This window comes from Siphateles boraxobius, unplaced genomic scaffold, assembly GCF_051911475.1.
Source record: "Siphateles boraxobius isolate OS27281-9 unplaced genomic scaffold, OSU_SipBor_1 62, whole genome shotgun sequence".
Classification (NCBI taxonomy): Eukaryota; Metazoa; Chordata; class Actinopteri; order Cypriniformes; family Leuciscidae; genus Siphateles; species Siphateles boraxobius.
The window spans coordinates 481,720-501,114 of NW_027509189.1; the positions used below are offsets into that span (position 1 = coordinate 481,720).

A 19,395-nucleotide genomic window follows, 5' to 3' on the forward strand; every position below is an offset into this window, starting at 1 on the left:
GTGTTTGTGTTGGTGCGCTATCAAGACACTGACTATAAATAATAATTACCAGAGAGAAAAAGAGAACTTTAGCTTGACCAGAAACACGGCCCGTCCAAAAGCCATGTTTTTCCCCTCAAATCACACATGGGGATTTAGCGTTTCTGCTCACGTGAGCGAGCTAGCGTGCGCGCGACGGATTCCCCCCAGCGGCGTTCACCACAATGTTAGCTTTGATGTTATTTGTGCCGTTTGCCCCTCGTTCTCCGTCTTACTTACTCGGCATGTCATGCACAAGTTGGGTATTATAAGCAGGAGAACATTTTGTGGGTTTGGCTCAGGCCTAAGCAAAACGTGGACCCACCCGCTAATTGCTAATTACAGATCCGTGCCCAGCGGTGGCTCGACTGCTCCGTCAGGGGCTTCTCCCCTCTCTGCTGTAAAAACGCCCGTAATCTGATCTGAGCTTTGGGGTTTCACTGCAACCCCTGCATCCGATCAAAGCGCTCAGAGACGGTGTCTGCTAAAATAGTGCACACTTCACTAGAGCTGTTCACTTTAAAGTCACCATGACTTTGCCTCTGTACAGATAAAACGTTGTCAAATAATTCCGGTTCGCATGGAAGCGATACATTTTCTTTTCAGTATTATGAATTTTTAAGGCTAGACATGTAGTTTTGTTGAGGTCAATTTGTAGAGAAAGACTATACGCCTGCGCACATATATATTCAAACGCGCATATCTGTAGACTTCACACGTAATACGCATATTAGCGTATTAGCGTGATCGTTGCGACAGAAGTGAATCAATCAAAACTAAAACCAGCTGGACAATAACTTTATTCTACAGCGGCTGTAAAGCCAAAACAATCTCTGTTACTTTAATTTCCTATTATCACTGTAAAGCTGCTTTGAAACAATCTATATTGTTAAAGTGAAGTGAAAATAAATGAAGGTGACTTGACTTGACATGAAATAAAAAGTAACATTTATCTTTGTTTTTGAAATATTGCAGTTTATTTACGGAAGAGGATTAGGGCCAAGCAATAATAAAAAAAATTTCAAGATAAAGTCATTATAATGCGAGATTAAACTCGTTAAATTTCGAGAAAAAAAGTCGAAATACGTTGAGAATAAACTCATTAAATTTCGAAAATAAAGTTGTGAATTTCTAAAGTGAATTTAGAGGGGGAAAAAAGTTGAAATAAAATGTTGAGAATATGGATGGAGGGTGAAACGAATCACGGTACGTCTGCAAAAACGATGCACACTTCCCTAGAGCTGTTCACTTTAAAGTCAACATGAAATGAAAAGTTACATTTCTTTCTTTTTTTACGTAATATTGCAGTGTTTATTATGTGTAAATGATTTATATGTGTACATATTTCTATTTATTTATTCATGTGCCTCGTAATTCTTAATCAATGCAGCGACAATCATGATTACGAGGACGGGACAACCTGTCACTCACGTGAGATCCACCAATAGCAAACCACAACCATCCAATCAAATCCTCACGGACAAAATCAAGCCCCGCCCACATTTGTTCTTGTTTGAGAAGCCGTTTTACTTGGATATATGACACAACAGGGAAGAAATTTATCAAAACTTTGAGATGCACTAATATTAAAATATCGATCGTGTTATGGCCGATAACTGATAAATGGCAGATTAAAAATGTAAGTTTTTAAATATTTTGTCTAAACTTAAAACCCCAAAATTATTACTATTAAATTTTAAAATATATGCTGTCGAAATACAATAGTAATTTTAGTGTTTTATTTTGACAAAATCATAAAACTTAATTTTTCTATTCACATGATTAATTATATACAGTAATATTTAGTCTAAACAAATTTTAGACAAAATATTACAAAAAGTTTAATATTTGCAATTGTTTTAAATGTTCAAAATGAATCAAGACTTTACAAAATTAGAAATGAATAATCGTTTTGAGATTTGCTCAAAATCGTTTTTAAATTATTAGTTTTCTATATTAGTATAGCTTTATAGACTTTAAGTGAGCGATTGATGATGGTAAATGTACAGTATCTAAATAGGTGGAAATGAGCATGTACGATTAAATATATATTCAATACAGACCAATACAGTATAAACACACAAAAAAAAAAATGCAATGAGATTTTACAATTTAATCTCATTGCTGCCCAGGAAACAATTAACAAGATCTCATTAGTGACACAAGGCCTGCTCTTGATTACGCAGTGAACTTCCCAAACACAGCTTCAAATAAAGTCAAAGTTGTTCTGTCAGGACGTTCAGGATAAACAGCGCCCTCTTATTTTTCCTAATAAAAAGATACATGGATAATATGTAAAGTTAAATTCCACATGAGACTTTGGGATGCCGGACTGGGAATGCTCTTCTAAACCAAACATTTTTTTGGAAAAAGTTTTATATCAATGTCACAACTTTACAAAAAGCATTGAAAAACCATGAGTGGCTAACAGGAAACTCGACCACCAATTCTCCTGTGGAGTGATTTTTGGCCTCTCCTCGTTTTCTGTTCGGATCTTTTACCCCCCAAATCCTGATTGTTTGTGTTATGAGCTCCATATTAAGAATGGCCAGTGTGTTTGTGCAAATAATATTTATGTAGTAAGGTTTCGCCCCCCCGCTGGGTGCTTGGTTCTGTGGTGGGTTCTGCTGGAAGCCGTCCACTTGTTGGAGAGCTTCAACTGGGAAGAAAGATTATTTTACCCAGTCATCACCAGAGATCACGGCCTGTTTGCTCAAGTCATCACACAATGGGCTCTACTGTGTCTGGAGCGCTTTAGCATTTTAGCATGTCGTCATCGACAGGGAAACCGAATCCTGCATCATTAATATGTATTCCTCTGGTAGACCCCAGAAGACACTAGCCATTACCTTTTAAAGTGCGCAAATTAAATGTGCGGATTGAAAATAAACCCAATGGAAACACGTCAATTTCACAAAAACTCCCATATATCGCAAAAAAGTTTTTACGCTCGCATGAGGTGGATTTTCAAAAAAGGAATATTTCGCAAAACTGCAATGGAAACAGTTTTTGCGTATTTACCTGACGTACGTAAAAGTCGATCATTCTTTAAAGATGACGTGGCGTTTTTGGACCGAAAACGAGACAAAAGACAAAAGTATCACTGGTATACTGGATTTTGAACAACAAAGAAATGTCACAATTTATCAAGACTTTGAAGCAGAAATGAGAGAGAAACTCCTCATATGAGCCGCTCACAGTATAACGGGTTTTCCTTGCCATTAATGCTTGGATACACTCAAATATCTCCTTCCATTAACAATAATGGCTAGTGCAATGGCTGCGATATACATAAATCTACCAACATTCGTTGCAATGATTTTTGTGATGATTATGGCGAGAGAGAAAAATTACAAAAAGAAAAATATGTTTTAGTCGCATACAGTAACATCGGTTAATGTAAACGGCGTAATTTCGCGATAGTTTTTTTAACGAAATTTTGAAAATATATCGCAAAAGTTTTGCGCAAATCTGTAATGGAAACACGGCTACGAACATATTGCTCAGGACAGAGGTCAGATGGTTGTGTTGTCATACTGTGGTTTAGAATGAACCACATTAACCGGTGATCTTTCTCTGTAGTCGCCCCAAAGCTCTGGAACAGTTTACCTTTAAACATCAGGGCCTCTCCATCACTGGATGCTTTTAAATCCAGTTTAAAGCCCTATTTTTACTCTCTTGCATTTGAGTGATGATGTGTATGTTTTAAATTTGTTGGTGTTCTACGTATGTATATACATTGAATGATTTTGATACTTGATTTTCTCTTTATTTTATTGATTTATTTTATTGTATTGTAAAACACTTTGGATCAACTACGGTTGTGTTAAACTTGCTCCATAAATATAACTTGACTTGACTTCCTCCAGCAGGCCGAGGGTGGATCGTGCAGATTTTATACGGTGTGTGAAGTCCTGCCAGCCCAATGACATCTCCTGCGCGCTCGATCTCATCCTGTCCACTTCACACACGGCCATCTCGCTTCCCACCTTCAGAGAATTCAACAAACCAGAAGGTACCAGCCATGAAAATGAATTGGATAATTATTTTGTTGAAATAAATTAATCCAAAACAAATTTTTGCATTTTTTTTATTTTATTTTTAGACAAAATACTGTATAGTTTTAATCTAAAACGTTAAGATTATTAAAATCTAGTTGGTAACTGTCAATGTTTATAGCGAATTTGAGAGCTGAAAAGGGTTGTGCACCATTCAGAATATATTCCAGTTCGATTCCCGAATTTAACGTTGAATTGAGGTAGCAAACAGGATCAGGATTGCAATTTAAATGTGTCTATAATATAAGCAGAATTAAAATGAACTGGAAGTCAAGAGAAAATACGTTTTTGTAATTGCATAACTAAGTTTGTCAAGACAAACTTTACATGTCTAAAACTTTTGAAAACAACTTGACAGAACGACAGACAGGGATAACGATAGATAGAACAAAAGAAAGAACAAACGAATGCTAGGTAGAGCAAACGAACGAATGATAGGTAGAATGAACGGAATGCAGAACAAACGCACAAATGAACGATAGAACGAACAAACAAATGAACGATAGAACATACAATAGATAGAGCGATAGATAGATAAACCGACTTAACAAATGATTTGAACGACTGAACAAACAATAGATAGAACAATATAGAGAGACAGAACGATATACAGACAGAATGAAAGATAGGTAGATAGATAGATAGAATGAAGGACAGAGCGATAGATGGACATAACGATAGCCAATTCTGAACACATCACATCACCACACTAAAAAAAAGATTTTTCGAAGTTGTAAATAAAACAAAGATGATTTTTTTACAAGAAAATTCAGTTTTTGTACTTTAAAATTTCCACATGTAATTCAATGTGTTACTTGCTGTTTCTTTGCAATTGTTTGTGAAATTTACTAGCAATTTCTGAGTGAAAATGGTTTCTAAATCAAATTTTACAGACACAAGTGTCTTCTACTAAAAATCAATGCCCCCCCCCCCCCCCCCCCAGAAATCGTTTTCCTGAGATCCTCGACACCTTCTCCCCTTCCTCACATGGACTCCCCGGAAATCGTCTACGACATCCTGGAAGGAAACATCCAGAACTCCTTCGACATCATCAAGCGTCTGGATCACGGGATGATCGTGGGTGAGTGTCACTGTGGCATGTGACTAACAATGCCAGCGGACCACAGACCGAGCCTTGAGGCATTCCTGTCTGGAAATCACATTTGCATCAAGTGGTTTTCTGACCTAATTTCCTATTACGAAAGATTCTCGTTTTTTTTCTTCTTTAAACAAACCAAATGCATATGTGTATCTTTGCGGGAGGAGAGGGGGAAGCATGAATCTACACAGAGAGGCTTATTCAATCTAACTCGTTCCGACAGTGTGATTCCTATCTGATGATAGGCCTGAAGAGTCGACGGCATCATTTGTGGCCGTTTGAAGACGCTCGTCCATGTGTTGTTCATCCCGAGCCCATGTTTTTCCTTCACTATAAGCATGTGGCCTTGTTTCCCACTTTTGTGGCACGACCGACTTTAATGTGTTCTCTGTCTACTCACTGTTTTTCCAGGACACTTTGAAAAGCTCACAAAGGGGTTTTTTGGTGTCCAGACGGTTATTGTTGGTGTGCTTTCACACAAAGGTTATTGGGAAGGGCAACCATTCTGAGTTTATAGAAATGTGGGTGAGACTGATGAGAAACATACTCTTTTGACAACCCTTGAAGCAATATTAAAATGAAATTCATTCATAGATTATATAAGATGGAGTGAAATGTCTAAAACGTTCCACGAAATCAGTGGCTATGAACTTTGAAACTAATTAATGTCAAGTTATTTTATTGCCATTCAAGCATGCATTTTCATGAAAAAAATGTTGTTTGTTTGTTTTTCAACAAAAGTTTTGGACTTGACAGAACGACAGACAGGGATAACGATATATAGAACGTACAAACGGACGATATAGGTAGATAGATACTGTAGATAGATAGGTAGATAGATAGATACTGTAGATAGATAGGTAGATATACACTGTAGATAGATAGATAGAACAGTAGAACGATAGGTAGAATGGACGAATAAATGAATGGTAGAACAAATGATAAGTAGAACGAACGAATAAATTATGAGATTGATTAGAAACATACTCTTTTGACAACCCTTAAAGTAATATTAAAATTAAATTCATTCATAGATTATATAAGATGGAGTAAAATGTCTAAAACGTTCCACGAAATCAGCGGCTATGAACTTAGAAACTAATTAAAGTAAAGACTTTAATTATTTTATTGTCATTCAACCGTGCATTTTCATGGAAAAATGTTTTTGTTTGTTTTTCTCCAGGACTTGATGTCTCTGGTTTGTGCTTTCATAATACAACAGAGTCTACAATATTTACAACGTTTAGCGTGCCTTGCACCATCAAATCAGATTTAAATTTTTATGTGGTTGATCAAACATTTTTATACTTCCAGAACTCTATTACTTATAAGTCTGGGCGCAAAAAAATCATTGCACTCATTGTAATATATATAAAAAAATCTAGTTTTTGTTTGTTTTCAAGCAAAAATCTTTATTTAATTTACTACACAATGGCGCCTGAACATGAAAGATCAGTGTGACTGAGATGAAACGCATTATAATGAAACCCTGAAGAGTGTAATTGGCCGTCTTTTGTGTGCGAAGACGTCATGGGTAGTTTCCCCTCCTAGCCGAGAGAATAGACTTCCTAAATCACCATAACACAAAAGAGCCACAAACAACTGGCACCGATGCCGACGGCAGACACTCGTGGTCGTGTGGATTCCTGACGTCATGACGTCTGTATGTGTGTGTTTGTCTGGCCTGGTTCGAGTGGGTACCACATGAAAGCGTTTCCTAAACTAAAATGCAAAGAGCCACCTCTTTCTGAGCGCTCCTCTCGTATCGTGACCAGAAGCTCCTTAAACTAAACTGGTCCTAGAGATGGACGTGGCATGAGTCAGTGTTGGAGAACAGCTGGTGTGGATAAATCAGGGATTGATCAGCTCATTCTGTCCTCCGTCCCGTTTCCCTCGGGCTTTGGATTACAATAAAGGAGCTTGATGTGATTTATGAGACATGTCACTGTTAAAACAATATTTGTTGATGCTGTGGTGTGTTGTATGAATCTATTAACCTCAACTATTAACATATGTCATCACAATCCATGGCCTAAAAGCTTGTAGATATGATATAAGAAAGCAAGAATGCTTTCTCAAGATGCAAGATACTCATAGCGTACAAGTTTTGTAGGGGAAGTGTACAATTTCTGCATCACTATGATCACTAAAAAGAATTGCAACTGGAGGCGCGTTTCCAAACACGTCAATTTTGCAAAAACTCCCATATATCGCAAAAGAATAAAATATTGCAAAAATCCCAAATATCGTATGAGGTGGTTTTTCAGGCAAAATTGCAATGGAAACAGTTTTTGCGCATTTACAAGTCACCTGTGTAACGTAAAAGTCGATCATTCTTTAAAGATGACGCGGTGTGTTTGGACAGAAGACGAGGCGAGTTAAATATTGTTGGCATAAACCTACCAACATCCATTGCAATGATTTTTGGAACGACTTATCGCGAGAGAGTTAAAAAACTACGTTTTAGTCACAGAACATCGGTTAATGGAAACGCTGTCATTTCACTATAGTTTTTTATCAACACTTAGAAAATATCGCAAAAGTTTTGCACAAATCTGTAATGGAAACACGGCTAGTGACTGTTTCCAAGCAGGTTTCCACAACTTTTACTGGTCAAACACGCAGGCCTGGCCACCTGTATGCCTTTAGGAGACATTCAAAAGGTTTTTATTGTAAATTTTTGACTGAAATGTAATACAATAATAATAAATTACAGTGAAAGTACAATACAATAATAATAATAATACTTTTTTATACAGTACAAAAGTAAATTGTGTTTTTTCATTACATTTATTAACTTTCATGTATTAAACCTTCAAGCGAGCAGCTTCAGAGATTAAGTTTGATACAATAATCACACTAAACCATGTCAGTTCTGATTTTATTTAAAGTCTACTCTCTTTATTTAAATCCCTTTAAACTCATCTTTGATCACCAAAATTACATTTTTTTTTCCTTGAAACAAATTCCTCATGCCTTAAAATATCTTGAATGTAACTCGACACCCTTGCCTCATTTATGCAAATGAGCCCCGCCTCCACTCACTCACTCAGCTCAGAGATCCACTCGTTGACGATCACACGTTGATCTGATTGGTTACAAGGTCGTTTGTGACGTCAGAAACACCAGCGATTTCAAAGCGTGTTTTTGAGACTGTCTTTGGTTCACTGCAGTTTTAAGGAGAAAATACTCAGCAATGCTGTTGTCTTAAAGCACATTAAAAACACCACATAGACACCACACCACATTTTCTCCACTTTAAGTAGCTTATTTAACATTTATAGAACAGCATAAGCAAAAGGAAAGAGAAAAAGTATTAACACAAAAAATGACATAATCCTTAAGTTACTATAAACTGATAAGTCAAAATAAATGCAGTGAGTTTCTATACAGCTTCTTCAGAAGGAAATACCCAGTCATTGCTATTTGATTTGGACTGGGAATACCCAACACTCGGAGCGGTTTCTGTCATCCACATGTTTGTGCATCAGTCACGAGTGTGTGAAAACACTGACGGCCTGAATCGCAACACAACCGTGTCTATGGTGACCGGCTCAAAGCATTAGCAGTGTTTGTTTTTAGCACAACTCCAGATAGGTTGACTCAAGGTGGTGCTCATCACTACAAAGTCAACATTTGAAGAACAGAAGAGAGAGTCTTTGAGCTGGACGGTCTGGGAAACACTCAATAGCTCATATTCCTGTGTGATTTCCACAATTTATTTGTGGCACTCAATTACGGCTGCACAATATTGAAATAAAATCGATATCATGATATGGCTGCGTGCAATTGTAAGATTGGTCAAGCTTGCCATTTAACTAAAGTTTGAGCGAAGCGCGTCATTTAAGCACTTGAAGTTCATAGGGGTGTAACAATACATCGTGGCACAATACATCGCAATACAAAAACGCAACAAAATGTATGGTGGATAGTGACAATATGTATTGTGCATGATTCACCCAAAATAAAAATTACTGTGAGAAAAAATTCAAGTTTTCAGAGTTTTAGTGTCAGTACTACATTAAACTACTATATATAATGTTGAATATAATGTATAATAATGCAACGGGGGAATATTGTGTTTCCTATTGATTTACACTCACGATGTAATACCAAATTTAGCATTTTAATCAACTTTTTGTTAACCTTCTACCATATGTCTTGGAGTATCGCAATAATATCGAACCGTGACTTGAGGGTATCGTTACACTCCCTACTATATATATATATATATATATATATTAATTAATAATTTCCACAATATTGATACAAAGCGAAGATATATATGTATATATGTGTGTGTGTGTGTGTAAATATATATATTAACACACACACACACACACATATATATATATATATACACACACACATATACTGTATATAAATACATATATACATACATATTGTAGTAAAGAAAAATATCACAATGTAATTTTCTTCCCAACAATGCAACTCAGTGCACGTGTGTGTGTGTGTGTGTGTGTGTGTGTGTGTGTGTGTGTGTGTGTGTGTGTGTGTGTGGTCCGAGCGGCGGTACAGTCTGTTGCATCAACGCTCCTCTCTGAGGATGAATCCCTGGCCTCGGACACGATGACGTGTGGATCTCAGAAATGCAGAATATCCCGGACTACCACGAGCATGGGGAATGTGCCGACATCCGCGGGAGCGAACGGTGGGAAATCAAACGCCGTGGCATCTTCCCTTCAGCGGCTCTCAGTTTGGCTCCACCTCGGCCCAGATTAAAAAAGCCAGTATAAAAATTCCAGTCGGTGGAAACATCTGGTAGGGATATGCACCTGTGGTCAAGTGATGCAATATTTGAGCACAGGAAAGTTAACGCGACGGCAGAGACATGCTGTCTGTGATCAGGTATGTGACATTGGCTACGGCTTCTGTCCTTCACACAGACCAGAGGAATTTTAGTGAAGAGTGTCAGAATTGTAGACGAAGATTCGCTTTGCATTAGCCGATGTCTCGCGGATATAGCTTCGCCAACCAGAGAAAGCTACTTTGAGACTGAAACACTCATAAAAAACGTCCTGTGTGTGCAGCATCCGATTCATTTTAGTGAATCAATTCATTTAGTCGGTTCATGTAAATGTAACAGTTCGATTAATTTAAATTCATTCTAGGCAACTTTTGGTTACACTTTATTTTAGTGTCCTTGTTACATGTTACATGTACTTACCATAGTTATAACAGTAAATGATGCATAATTACATGCAACAAACCCTAAACCTACGCTAGCCCTATAGTGAGTACATGTTGTTAATTAATATTACACAGTACTTAAATATAATTACACTGTAACAATGACACCTTAACGTGTATCCCAACTTTTTCTATTAAATGCTAAATTAGTTTTTGAGATAAATGCTAAATTAGGCAGTGATGAAAAGTATTATGTAAATATAAAACCACAAAAAAGATAATTATGGTAACACTTTACAATAAGGTTCATTAGTTAACTACCTTAGTTAACATGAACTAAGAATGAACAATACTTCTACAGCATTTATTAATCTTAATATTAATTTCAACATTTACTAATAAAGGTCGTATTTGTTAACTTTAGTTAATGCACTGTGAACTAACATGAACAAATATAAATAAACACTGTAACAAATGTATTGCTCATTGTTAGTTCATGTTAGTTAATACATTAACTAATGAACCTTATTGTAAAATGTAAATGCACTGGCATTAATCAGTGAAAAGCGATTAATTTACTGAACTGTCTGAATGAACTGATTCACTGAAACGACTCATTTTTTTGTGACTCATTTGGACCTTTTTAGGGTTCTGCACAGAAATTATGACTACATTTCGTTTAAGAAAGTTTTTAACCTGGTATATAACCGTTCACCTTTGCGGTTTAATCCATTTCACCTGCTTACGTCCGAGGACAGGTCTTCATTGTGCTTTTTATCTAATTCTGAAAGCACAGAATAACAGCAGGACGTTTAACGCGCCACATGCTGAATAACAACACATCAGAGAATGAATCAGAAAATGGCACAGCATTAGCCACACAATGAGCCGGACCGAACCCACGGAGGCTCTTCAGTTGAGGGATTATCGCTGAAAATTAATCCATTTTCTGTCTACTGTGGTGGTCTGCAGCCCCCACAGACACTTTTCACTTTTCACCCGGTCATCCATCAGGACTGATTCATCTCCCGCATTGACGGATCCAATGAGGCCAGAAGACCTTACAGGAGAAGTTATAATGTTATAGATGTTATATATGAAGTTATAGATTTCTAATCATTTAAAGTCAACATGAAACAGCATCCACACCCCATTTTGCTTCCGTGATGTGATGTATTCTGAGAATAAAAAAGAAAAAGAAAAAAAGAACTAGGTCTGGGTAACGCTATTAATCGCATCAAAATAAAGTTTGTGTTTATATAATGTAAGTGTGTGTATGTATTTATATATATATATATATATATATATATATATATATATATATATATATATATATATATATACAAAGTATATACATGCAAATATTTTATGACAATAACGCATATGTGTGTATTTATATATACAAAATAATTATACACAATACATACACATATATTAGTGTAAACACAAACTTTTATTTTGGGGGCGATTAATCGCTGCCTAGCCCTAAAAAACTAAACGTGATGGGACTTTTATTCTGAACTGATAGATGCGCGTTTGCAGGAATGTGTCAAACTGTAATAGACCATTTTCAAAATATATAAACATTAATCATTTAAAATATGCGAGTAAAAACATTAAAAAGCACACTAGCCTACTAAGACCTGTAGGTGGCAGCCTTGAGCACCTCATAATGACATGCGCTTTAATACATCATTCATTACTGATAGATCTCTAGCACTGCGTCTGATATCGAATACTTCCCTTCTATATAGTATGCGTAAAAAGTAGTGTGAATACATAGTATTCAAAAAACAGTAGGCAAAAAGTCCCTGGATAACCTCTGAACTGCGCATTTGATGTAGTACGTCTGAATTTCACTCATACTACCCATATTCATATTATATAGAGCACACTTTTTTAACTGTCACGAAGTAAATTCAAATTTAAATGTAGGACCTACTCAGTACATGATTTAGATCGCAGCATTAGGGCTGTGTTTAATTTTTTACAGTCACAAACTTATCTTAGCCCTTCCCTTTAGGCAAACCCCAGCACCATTTTGAAGTGCGTTCAACTTAGTCAAGTGGACAAAGTTTATAGTTTGCATATAATGTCTACCAAAGCAAACAAAAATAGAGGAAATCACTTTTTGAAAGTAACTTGTCACTTTAAATAACAATTGTAACGTTTACATTGTTACACCAGTAGGTGGCGACAAGTGACTGTTAAAAAATGTATTTGTCATTGAATCATTCATTCGAGAGATTAGTTCAAAAACGCTGATTCACCAGTAATTAAACAAGTGGAGTATTTATGAGTCATTGAATCATTCATTCAACCAGACTTTTTAAAAATAGTTCATTCAAATTAATTTTAATTAACTGCAGCAATTAACATTTTGTCAGTACCTCCAATGAATTACGTAATTTTGTTGTTGTTGTCTATTCAGAATCGTTGGACAATCTCTTTTTTTGAAACAAAAATTAAAAGATGTGTTTCTTAATTTATTCAGAATCTAGGCAGATCTATTGACCACAATGCAACACAACTGTGACGTCACAACCCTTAATTTACCCACAAGCGATCAAGAGCATAGGGCGTTTAATTTAAACCCATTGCAAGGATGCTTGTGCAACGTAAGCAATGATGGCACCTGTTCATCTCACGAGACTGAGGGAAGGGCATAAAAAAAGTGGACTTTAATGCACCCCATGTCTGGGTTGCAAGTACTTAAAATTCCCGGGCTAAATTCCCAGAATGCCCCACGACCACACTAGAGTTGAACTGAATAAACTGCACTTTAACTTTCAGCGATAGCAAATACAAGTGATCTGTTGTAAAACATGACAGTGTGGTCAAGTTTTCAATGGAGGTACGACTGAAACAAACATTCCAGCTTCAGTCCGACTAGTTGACCGCAATGATTCATTGCTAATTGAGCTTGAGACACCAAACCACACATGTGGCCTTTCAAAGAGAGCAAGTAAAAGTCATGTCCTCTTTCCAGTTGTTTAGGGCTGTTTGGATAACGTAGCCGCGCTTCCCAACAGCTCTTGTGTGGTGCCGCGTTGGGGGTGAGCTTACCGTGAGATAAACCTTGGCATTTTGGGTATGTGGGTCGAATGTGTTGCCCTTTCCTGCATAACCCATCAACTAGCATGTCATTATCCAATACTGTGGTCGAGCAACTCATTCCTCGCATTTGTCCCTAGTGTTAAACCTGCCCATTTTGGATCCCGTCATACATTTCCTCTCAGAGCTGGAGTGACCAGAAAACCAGAAATTGCAATGTTTACATGTAAACCTTCAATATCACAACCCACGTAGCCATTGAGGATGACGAATGGCTGTTGGCATCGACTCGACTTTGTTTTGTGGCAAGTGTGTACACAGCTAACGTGCATTTAACTTAAGCTATTTGCAGTCTTCTTGCTCTTTAATGGCATTTCGAAATGAGCGTGGGAACACATTTGCGCAGCTTTGTGGTTTGGAAACCGACCGCAGACACATTCAGCATTTAGTTCTAAACAAAACGATGCATGGTGTTTTTAAACTTCCTGAAACACTTTGTAAACTCCCTATAACTCGCAAACTTGATTGTGCATCGTTGCATTTCGAAATGCATCAGAACACAATTATAACGCAACACAAGAAAAAATTTTATTGTAAATGTTGTTGTCAAAGCATTTCACGACGTGAACATGCAAGACTTCCATCATTGTCAGCTGTAGGATAATAACTCAGAAGAATAACCAAATGCATTAAATGGTAACATGTTTCACACTACGCTATAAACCAGTGTGCTTGTGATTAGGATAAGCAATTAAAATAATGATATCAAATACCAGTTCGCAACATCAAGCAGCGTGACAGATGCTTTTTGTACAGCTAAAATAACCACAAGCCATTCAACAATTAAAGTTACACATGGCCATATCCACACTTACATTAAATATAAGTCTTCTTATACGGTCAGTTTTCTCTTTCGGAAAATCGACTTCCATGGAGGAGCGAGTTAGTTAGCAACATTCGGATCAATGGAACATGCATTTGAAGGAAACTTTAGTTTGGTATTGGCATAATAATGCAAGAACGGATATAAAATATGCACATTTGCATACATGCAAAGAATTTGATTATCGCTTGGTCTTCGGTCATTTTAGAGCAAAACATTTTACATTTTTAATTAAAATAATGTGCACGGAATGGCATGAAACTAGAGACCTGCGCGGCACACAATTTTCAGACCCGCTCCCGCAGTGTTCAGTCCCGCTCCCGCCTCCTCCCGCAAAGATTTGTCATTTTTAGTCCCGTTCCCGCCCGCATCTGTGATACAATATCCCGCTCCCGCCCGCACTTTCTGTCTGACGAAAGGTCTTGGGGAAAAAAATGCATGCGCACAAAATTCCTTACCAATACTTGGTAACATATTTATTGGTAAGCCTGCATATGTTCAACCATACAAAACATTAAATAGGCATCAGTAACTAACGCCAACAAAGATAAACATTAATCTGCCCAATTCCATTTACATTTCCATTAGGCTTAACGTGTAGGCTAACATAAAATTAGCCTTAGGCATTGCCTACACATAGGAACATTTGTAAAACGGATAATTCTTATCTACTATATTATAGACTTCACTATATCATAGGCCATTTAAACATTTAAAATGTGATCACAAAACACGAAACGAGAAGTACTTAAATCTGAAGCGCTTAGGCCTATATCTGAAGCACTAGAGGCGCTCTGTTCCTCGTCCATGCTGTCTATTTTGAACTTGAACTAGCTTTCGAATTCGAACACGGAGCAGCGGGAAGGAATTGTCTCTAAACAAGTGTGCGTAAGATTAGGCCCCGCCCTACCCGACAACATTCACAAGTTTAGGCTGCTTAAAACGTTTTTATTGCTGCCAATCAGAATCTCCCTCATTTATATATTTTACTTTACACTCATATTTAATTTGCGGGAGTGCAGCGTATCATCCCTCCCGCCCGCACCCGCAAGTGCACCTCATCATCCCGCCCGCTACCGCAATGACCTTTCAAAATTTGTCCCGCGTCGCACTGTTTTGCACTCCCGCGGGGGTGCAGACCTCTACATGAAACTTCATGTCTTTTGTGGCACTTGCTTTATGAACACAAAAAATATTTGTATCTCAATATTATTATATTGTATAATTTTAATAAATTATGCATAATTTAGATGTGAATATTAAAAACAAATCAATCTGCCTGCATTAATTTGAATTATTTTTTTAAATATTTTAACTAAAACACTGTATTATTTGAAAATAACATGAAATATTTATATGTATTTACATAGCAATAAATGGTGCATAATTTAGATGTAATTAAAATGATCCGTTATGCAAAATTATGAATAGATATGGATAAATAAGATGGATTTCTGTAATTGTTGTCGTTCTACGTAAATCGGAGAGGAACAGGATGAGACAAATACAGACACAGCTAAACCCATCTAACAAAAAATATGTTCTAATAACATTTTTGCTAACATTCCCATTAAGTTATGAAAATGTAATTTCGAAATGTTCTCTGAACATTCAAAACGTACAGTTTTAAAATGTTTTATTCTTGGTTATACGAACGTTAAGGGAAACATCACATTTTATAATTTTGCAAACATTATGGAAACAGTGAAAGTAGTAAAACTGAAAAGGGAACGTTAAAATGTTTAAGAAAAAACCTTCCATGAATGATTGTTTTTATTTATGATTACATCTAATTGAATATGTTTATGATTTATGATTATGTTTTCAGAAGACCAGATAACTTTCAACAATGTATTAATGTAACAGGAAGAATGTTTGTTCATAACAGATCATTAGGGAAGTGCTGTGAATGTTCCCAGTAATCTGGAAACTTCCCGAAGCTCCGGCTTGAGACGGGCGCTGACAGCCGATATAAACAGCGTTTCTGTCTCCTTCATTTATCCGCTTTTAGAAGATTTCTCCCATTTTTTTAGCGTTCTTGGCTCATTCGTTTGATCGGGTGTGGTTTGCCAGGCCTTTAAACGGAGGATGTCTCGCGTCCTTTGGGAAAATCCTGTTGTCTTTGTTTCTGTAACAATGAACGTGGCATCCATCATCAGATGAAGCTTTAGTATACGCTGCTCCTTTGAGTCGCTCCATAATGGCCGTGAATTATTTTTATTTTTATAAACTTTGTGTCTGTTATGTTACCACCACTTATTAGAGGCCCAGACATAGTTATGACAATGTTTTGTCTCTAAAAATGACAAAAGATTCATAATTTTAAACTTCAGAGCATGCTTTAAAGCCACACAAATAAGGACAGACACGCAGATGTTAACACTTGGCCTACGCAGTGCATAGTTTAGCTTGTGTTTTTAGGTTATTGTACTAAAGTTTCCTTCAAATGTCTTTGCAGACTGTTCCTGAAAGAGAAAAGGCAACAGGTTATGCTAATTTTCGCTACAGCAACTCTCGTGATGTTTTTTGGTGTTGTGCAATTCACATCTGCACTCACATACTTCCACTGTTCACGTTGTGTTTACATAGACATGGCAATATCATGGCAATTCGTAACTATTTTACGTTTTGGCGCGTTGGTGGTTATCTCGCATGAATTCGTACAATCTGCTTACGCCACAGTGACAATTTAGGGGAGGATTTTCAAGTTTTTTTTTAAAAAAATTCATTTTTGTACGCATCTCAAAAAAATGTATATGAACTTGCCACCTCATAAAATAGCTTTTTTTTATTTTACTTTTTTTTTTACTTTTTTGAGGCACAACCTCTAATGTATGGAAGCTTGTTTCCGCCACTGAATAAAAAATAAATAAAAAAGGTAATTACTTCTGACTTTTTTTCTCGCAATTGTGAGTTTATGCCTCACAATTCTGACATTTTTCTCAGAATTGCAAGATGTGAACTAGCTTTTAACCAGCAGCTGCGAGAAAATGGCAGAATTATGAGTTGTCCTTTTTTCCTCAGAACTACAACACATTTTTAGAACCGTGAGTTTATATCTCGCATTTCTGACCTTTTTTCTTCCAACTAAGACTTTATTTTTTAGAATATAAGTTTATATCTTGCAATTCAGACTTTTTTCTTGCAATTGCAAATTTTCGAATTGTGAGACAATCTCACAATCCTGAAAAAACTGTAAGCTTAAAATTTCTTTTTATTGCTTTATTCCGTGGCGGAAACAAATATTTGAATGTTTTATTTGTATGGAAGGATAGTTTGTAATTGAAAAAGTCAGATTGAGTGTTATTTTTGCTGTGCTCTGAAGATCAGATGTATGATATGATGCTGTCATCTACAGGTGTGGTCAGACAGGTGAAGCCGCTGGTTGGTCCTGTGAGCACCGTCCTGAAGCTGGCCATGAACTACGTCATAAACGGGGTCGTGTCTCACCGGAACATCATCAACGTTCACATCTACGTGTCTGAGTTCTGGTTTTAAGAACATCAACTGTTCTGTCGAATCATTTTAGGTGTCCATTTGTCACTATAGCACGAATCTTTCTGAATGACTCGTGAAAGATGACTGTTTTTCCAGTTTGAATATCTTCATATCACTAAGATAAATTCACCTTAAGATATTTTAAGATGTATTTTCATAGATTGCATTCTCAATATAAGCCTATTTTGTATTACTGCACTAGCAGATTTGGTCATTTTATTTTTAACTTGCTTACAATTAAAACAAGTGGAAAAAATCTGCCAGTTCAGCCAGTAAGAAAAAATACACTCATATTGAAGATAAATCACCGAAAATCCTCAATATGTTATGCAATGTTGCTTCTCAAGTCAATTTTAGATCGGAATTTTTAGACATTTTAACTGAAAATTTAGATTTTTTGAAGAAGAAAAAATTGCAGTACAGTTTTACTTAATGTAGCCAATTTAGGCTAACCAATTCCCACTTTAAAGAATAAGTCACCGAAAAATAAAAATTCTGTCAATTACTCACCAATTACCATAATGTCGTCCACTTGACTTTCTCCTGTGAGAAACAAAACAAGATGTTTAGCAGAATCTTTGAAGAATGACATGAAGATGAGTATTTTAATTTTTGGATGAACTATTAATTTTAATCCAATTAATTATGTGAGATAATCTCTAAATGGACATCTAAAATGGCAAAATGTTTTTATCCAACTACACAAGTTTTTCACGAGGAACACGACACACTAGGACAGATGAGAGCATTGCATGATGGGAGCGATGCCCTGCTTTAGACGCCACCATGTGTTCCGGTGGGAAGAAACATCATTTGCTGCTCTGATGCTTTTAATTGTAGAATGTAAAAGCATGTTTTCACTTATTCCCTAATGGTTGACTTTGGAAGTGGAACTGAAGGCGTTTCTGTGAGTTGATGCGAGCTCATCCAGACAAATGAATATGGAGTTGACGACTCGACACTGATTGTACGCTTGTGTAGACACACTTTGCATTGCTAATGTTTTGTATGTATCACCGACTGTTTGTTATTAAAAACAATTTTTAGATTTCTACTTCTAATTTTGTAAATGTCAACGGTCTAGTATTGAGTGAACATCCACTCAGGACACCAACAAATTTAAACGTTTCGTAATAATTAAAAAGGACCAAAGTTAAAATAAATGTACACACACACACACACACACACACACACACACACACACACACACACACACACACACACACACACACACACACACACACACACACACACACACACACACACACACACACACAATATATATATATATTCAAATGAAATATAGTATGATCACTGGCTACAATAACCAGTTTCAGCTTAGTTACATTTTAAAAACAATTTAGTTGGAAATATGAAGTCGGGTAATGAAGAACAGAACTTAAATTATGAAACGGTAAAGGGTCTATTCTTATATGCGAAGTCTAACAATAACAACAATACATTGTGCTTTTGTAAAATAAAGAAAAACAAACAGGGCGCCGCTTTCTGCCGTCTCAATCTCTGTGAACTTCTTTCTGAAACGCGTCACAAAAATGAACCGAAACTCAGCGAATACTTGCCAGACATGAGAGATGTGAGCTTAAAGTATCGATAAATTTCGATAAAGTGTAAAA

At 36.5% G+C, this 19,395-nt stretch overlaps 1 protein-coding gene across 2 annotated transcripts in view; it reads left to right on the forward strand.

Moving 5' to 3' along the window:
* The window catches only part of fbln1 (fibulin 1), a 64,192-nt gene extending 45,377 nt beyond the window's left edge, over window positions 1–18,815 (forward strand). The window contains exons 15-17 of one of the 2 annotated variants that reach the window (XM_077209761.1): window positions 3,891–4,033; window positions 5,020–5,157; window positions 17,622–18,815. In XM_077209761.1, coding sequence (XP_077065876.1) covers window positions 3,891–4,033; window positions 5,020–5,157; window positions 17,622–17,761 — 421 coding nt within the window. In that variant the 3' untranslated portion in view covers window positions 17,762–18,815. Of the gene's footprint in view, window positions 1–3,887; window positions 4,034–5,019; window positions 5,158–17,621 lie in introns of both variants that reach the window. The other variant, XM_077209760.1, reaches the window with a different exon arrangement.
* The last annotated feature ends 580 nt before the right edge of the window (window positions 18,816–19,395 follow it).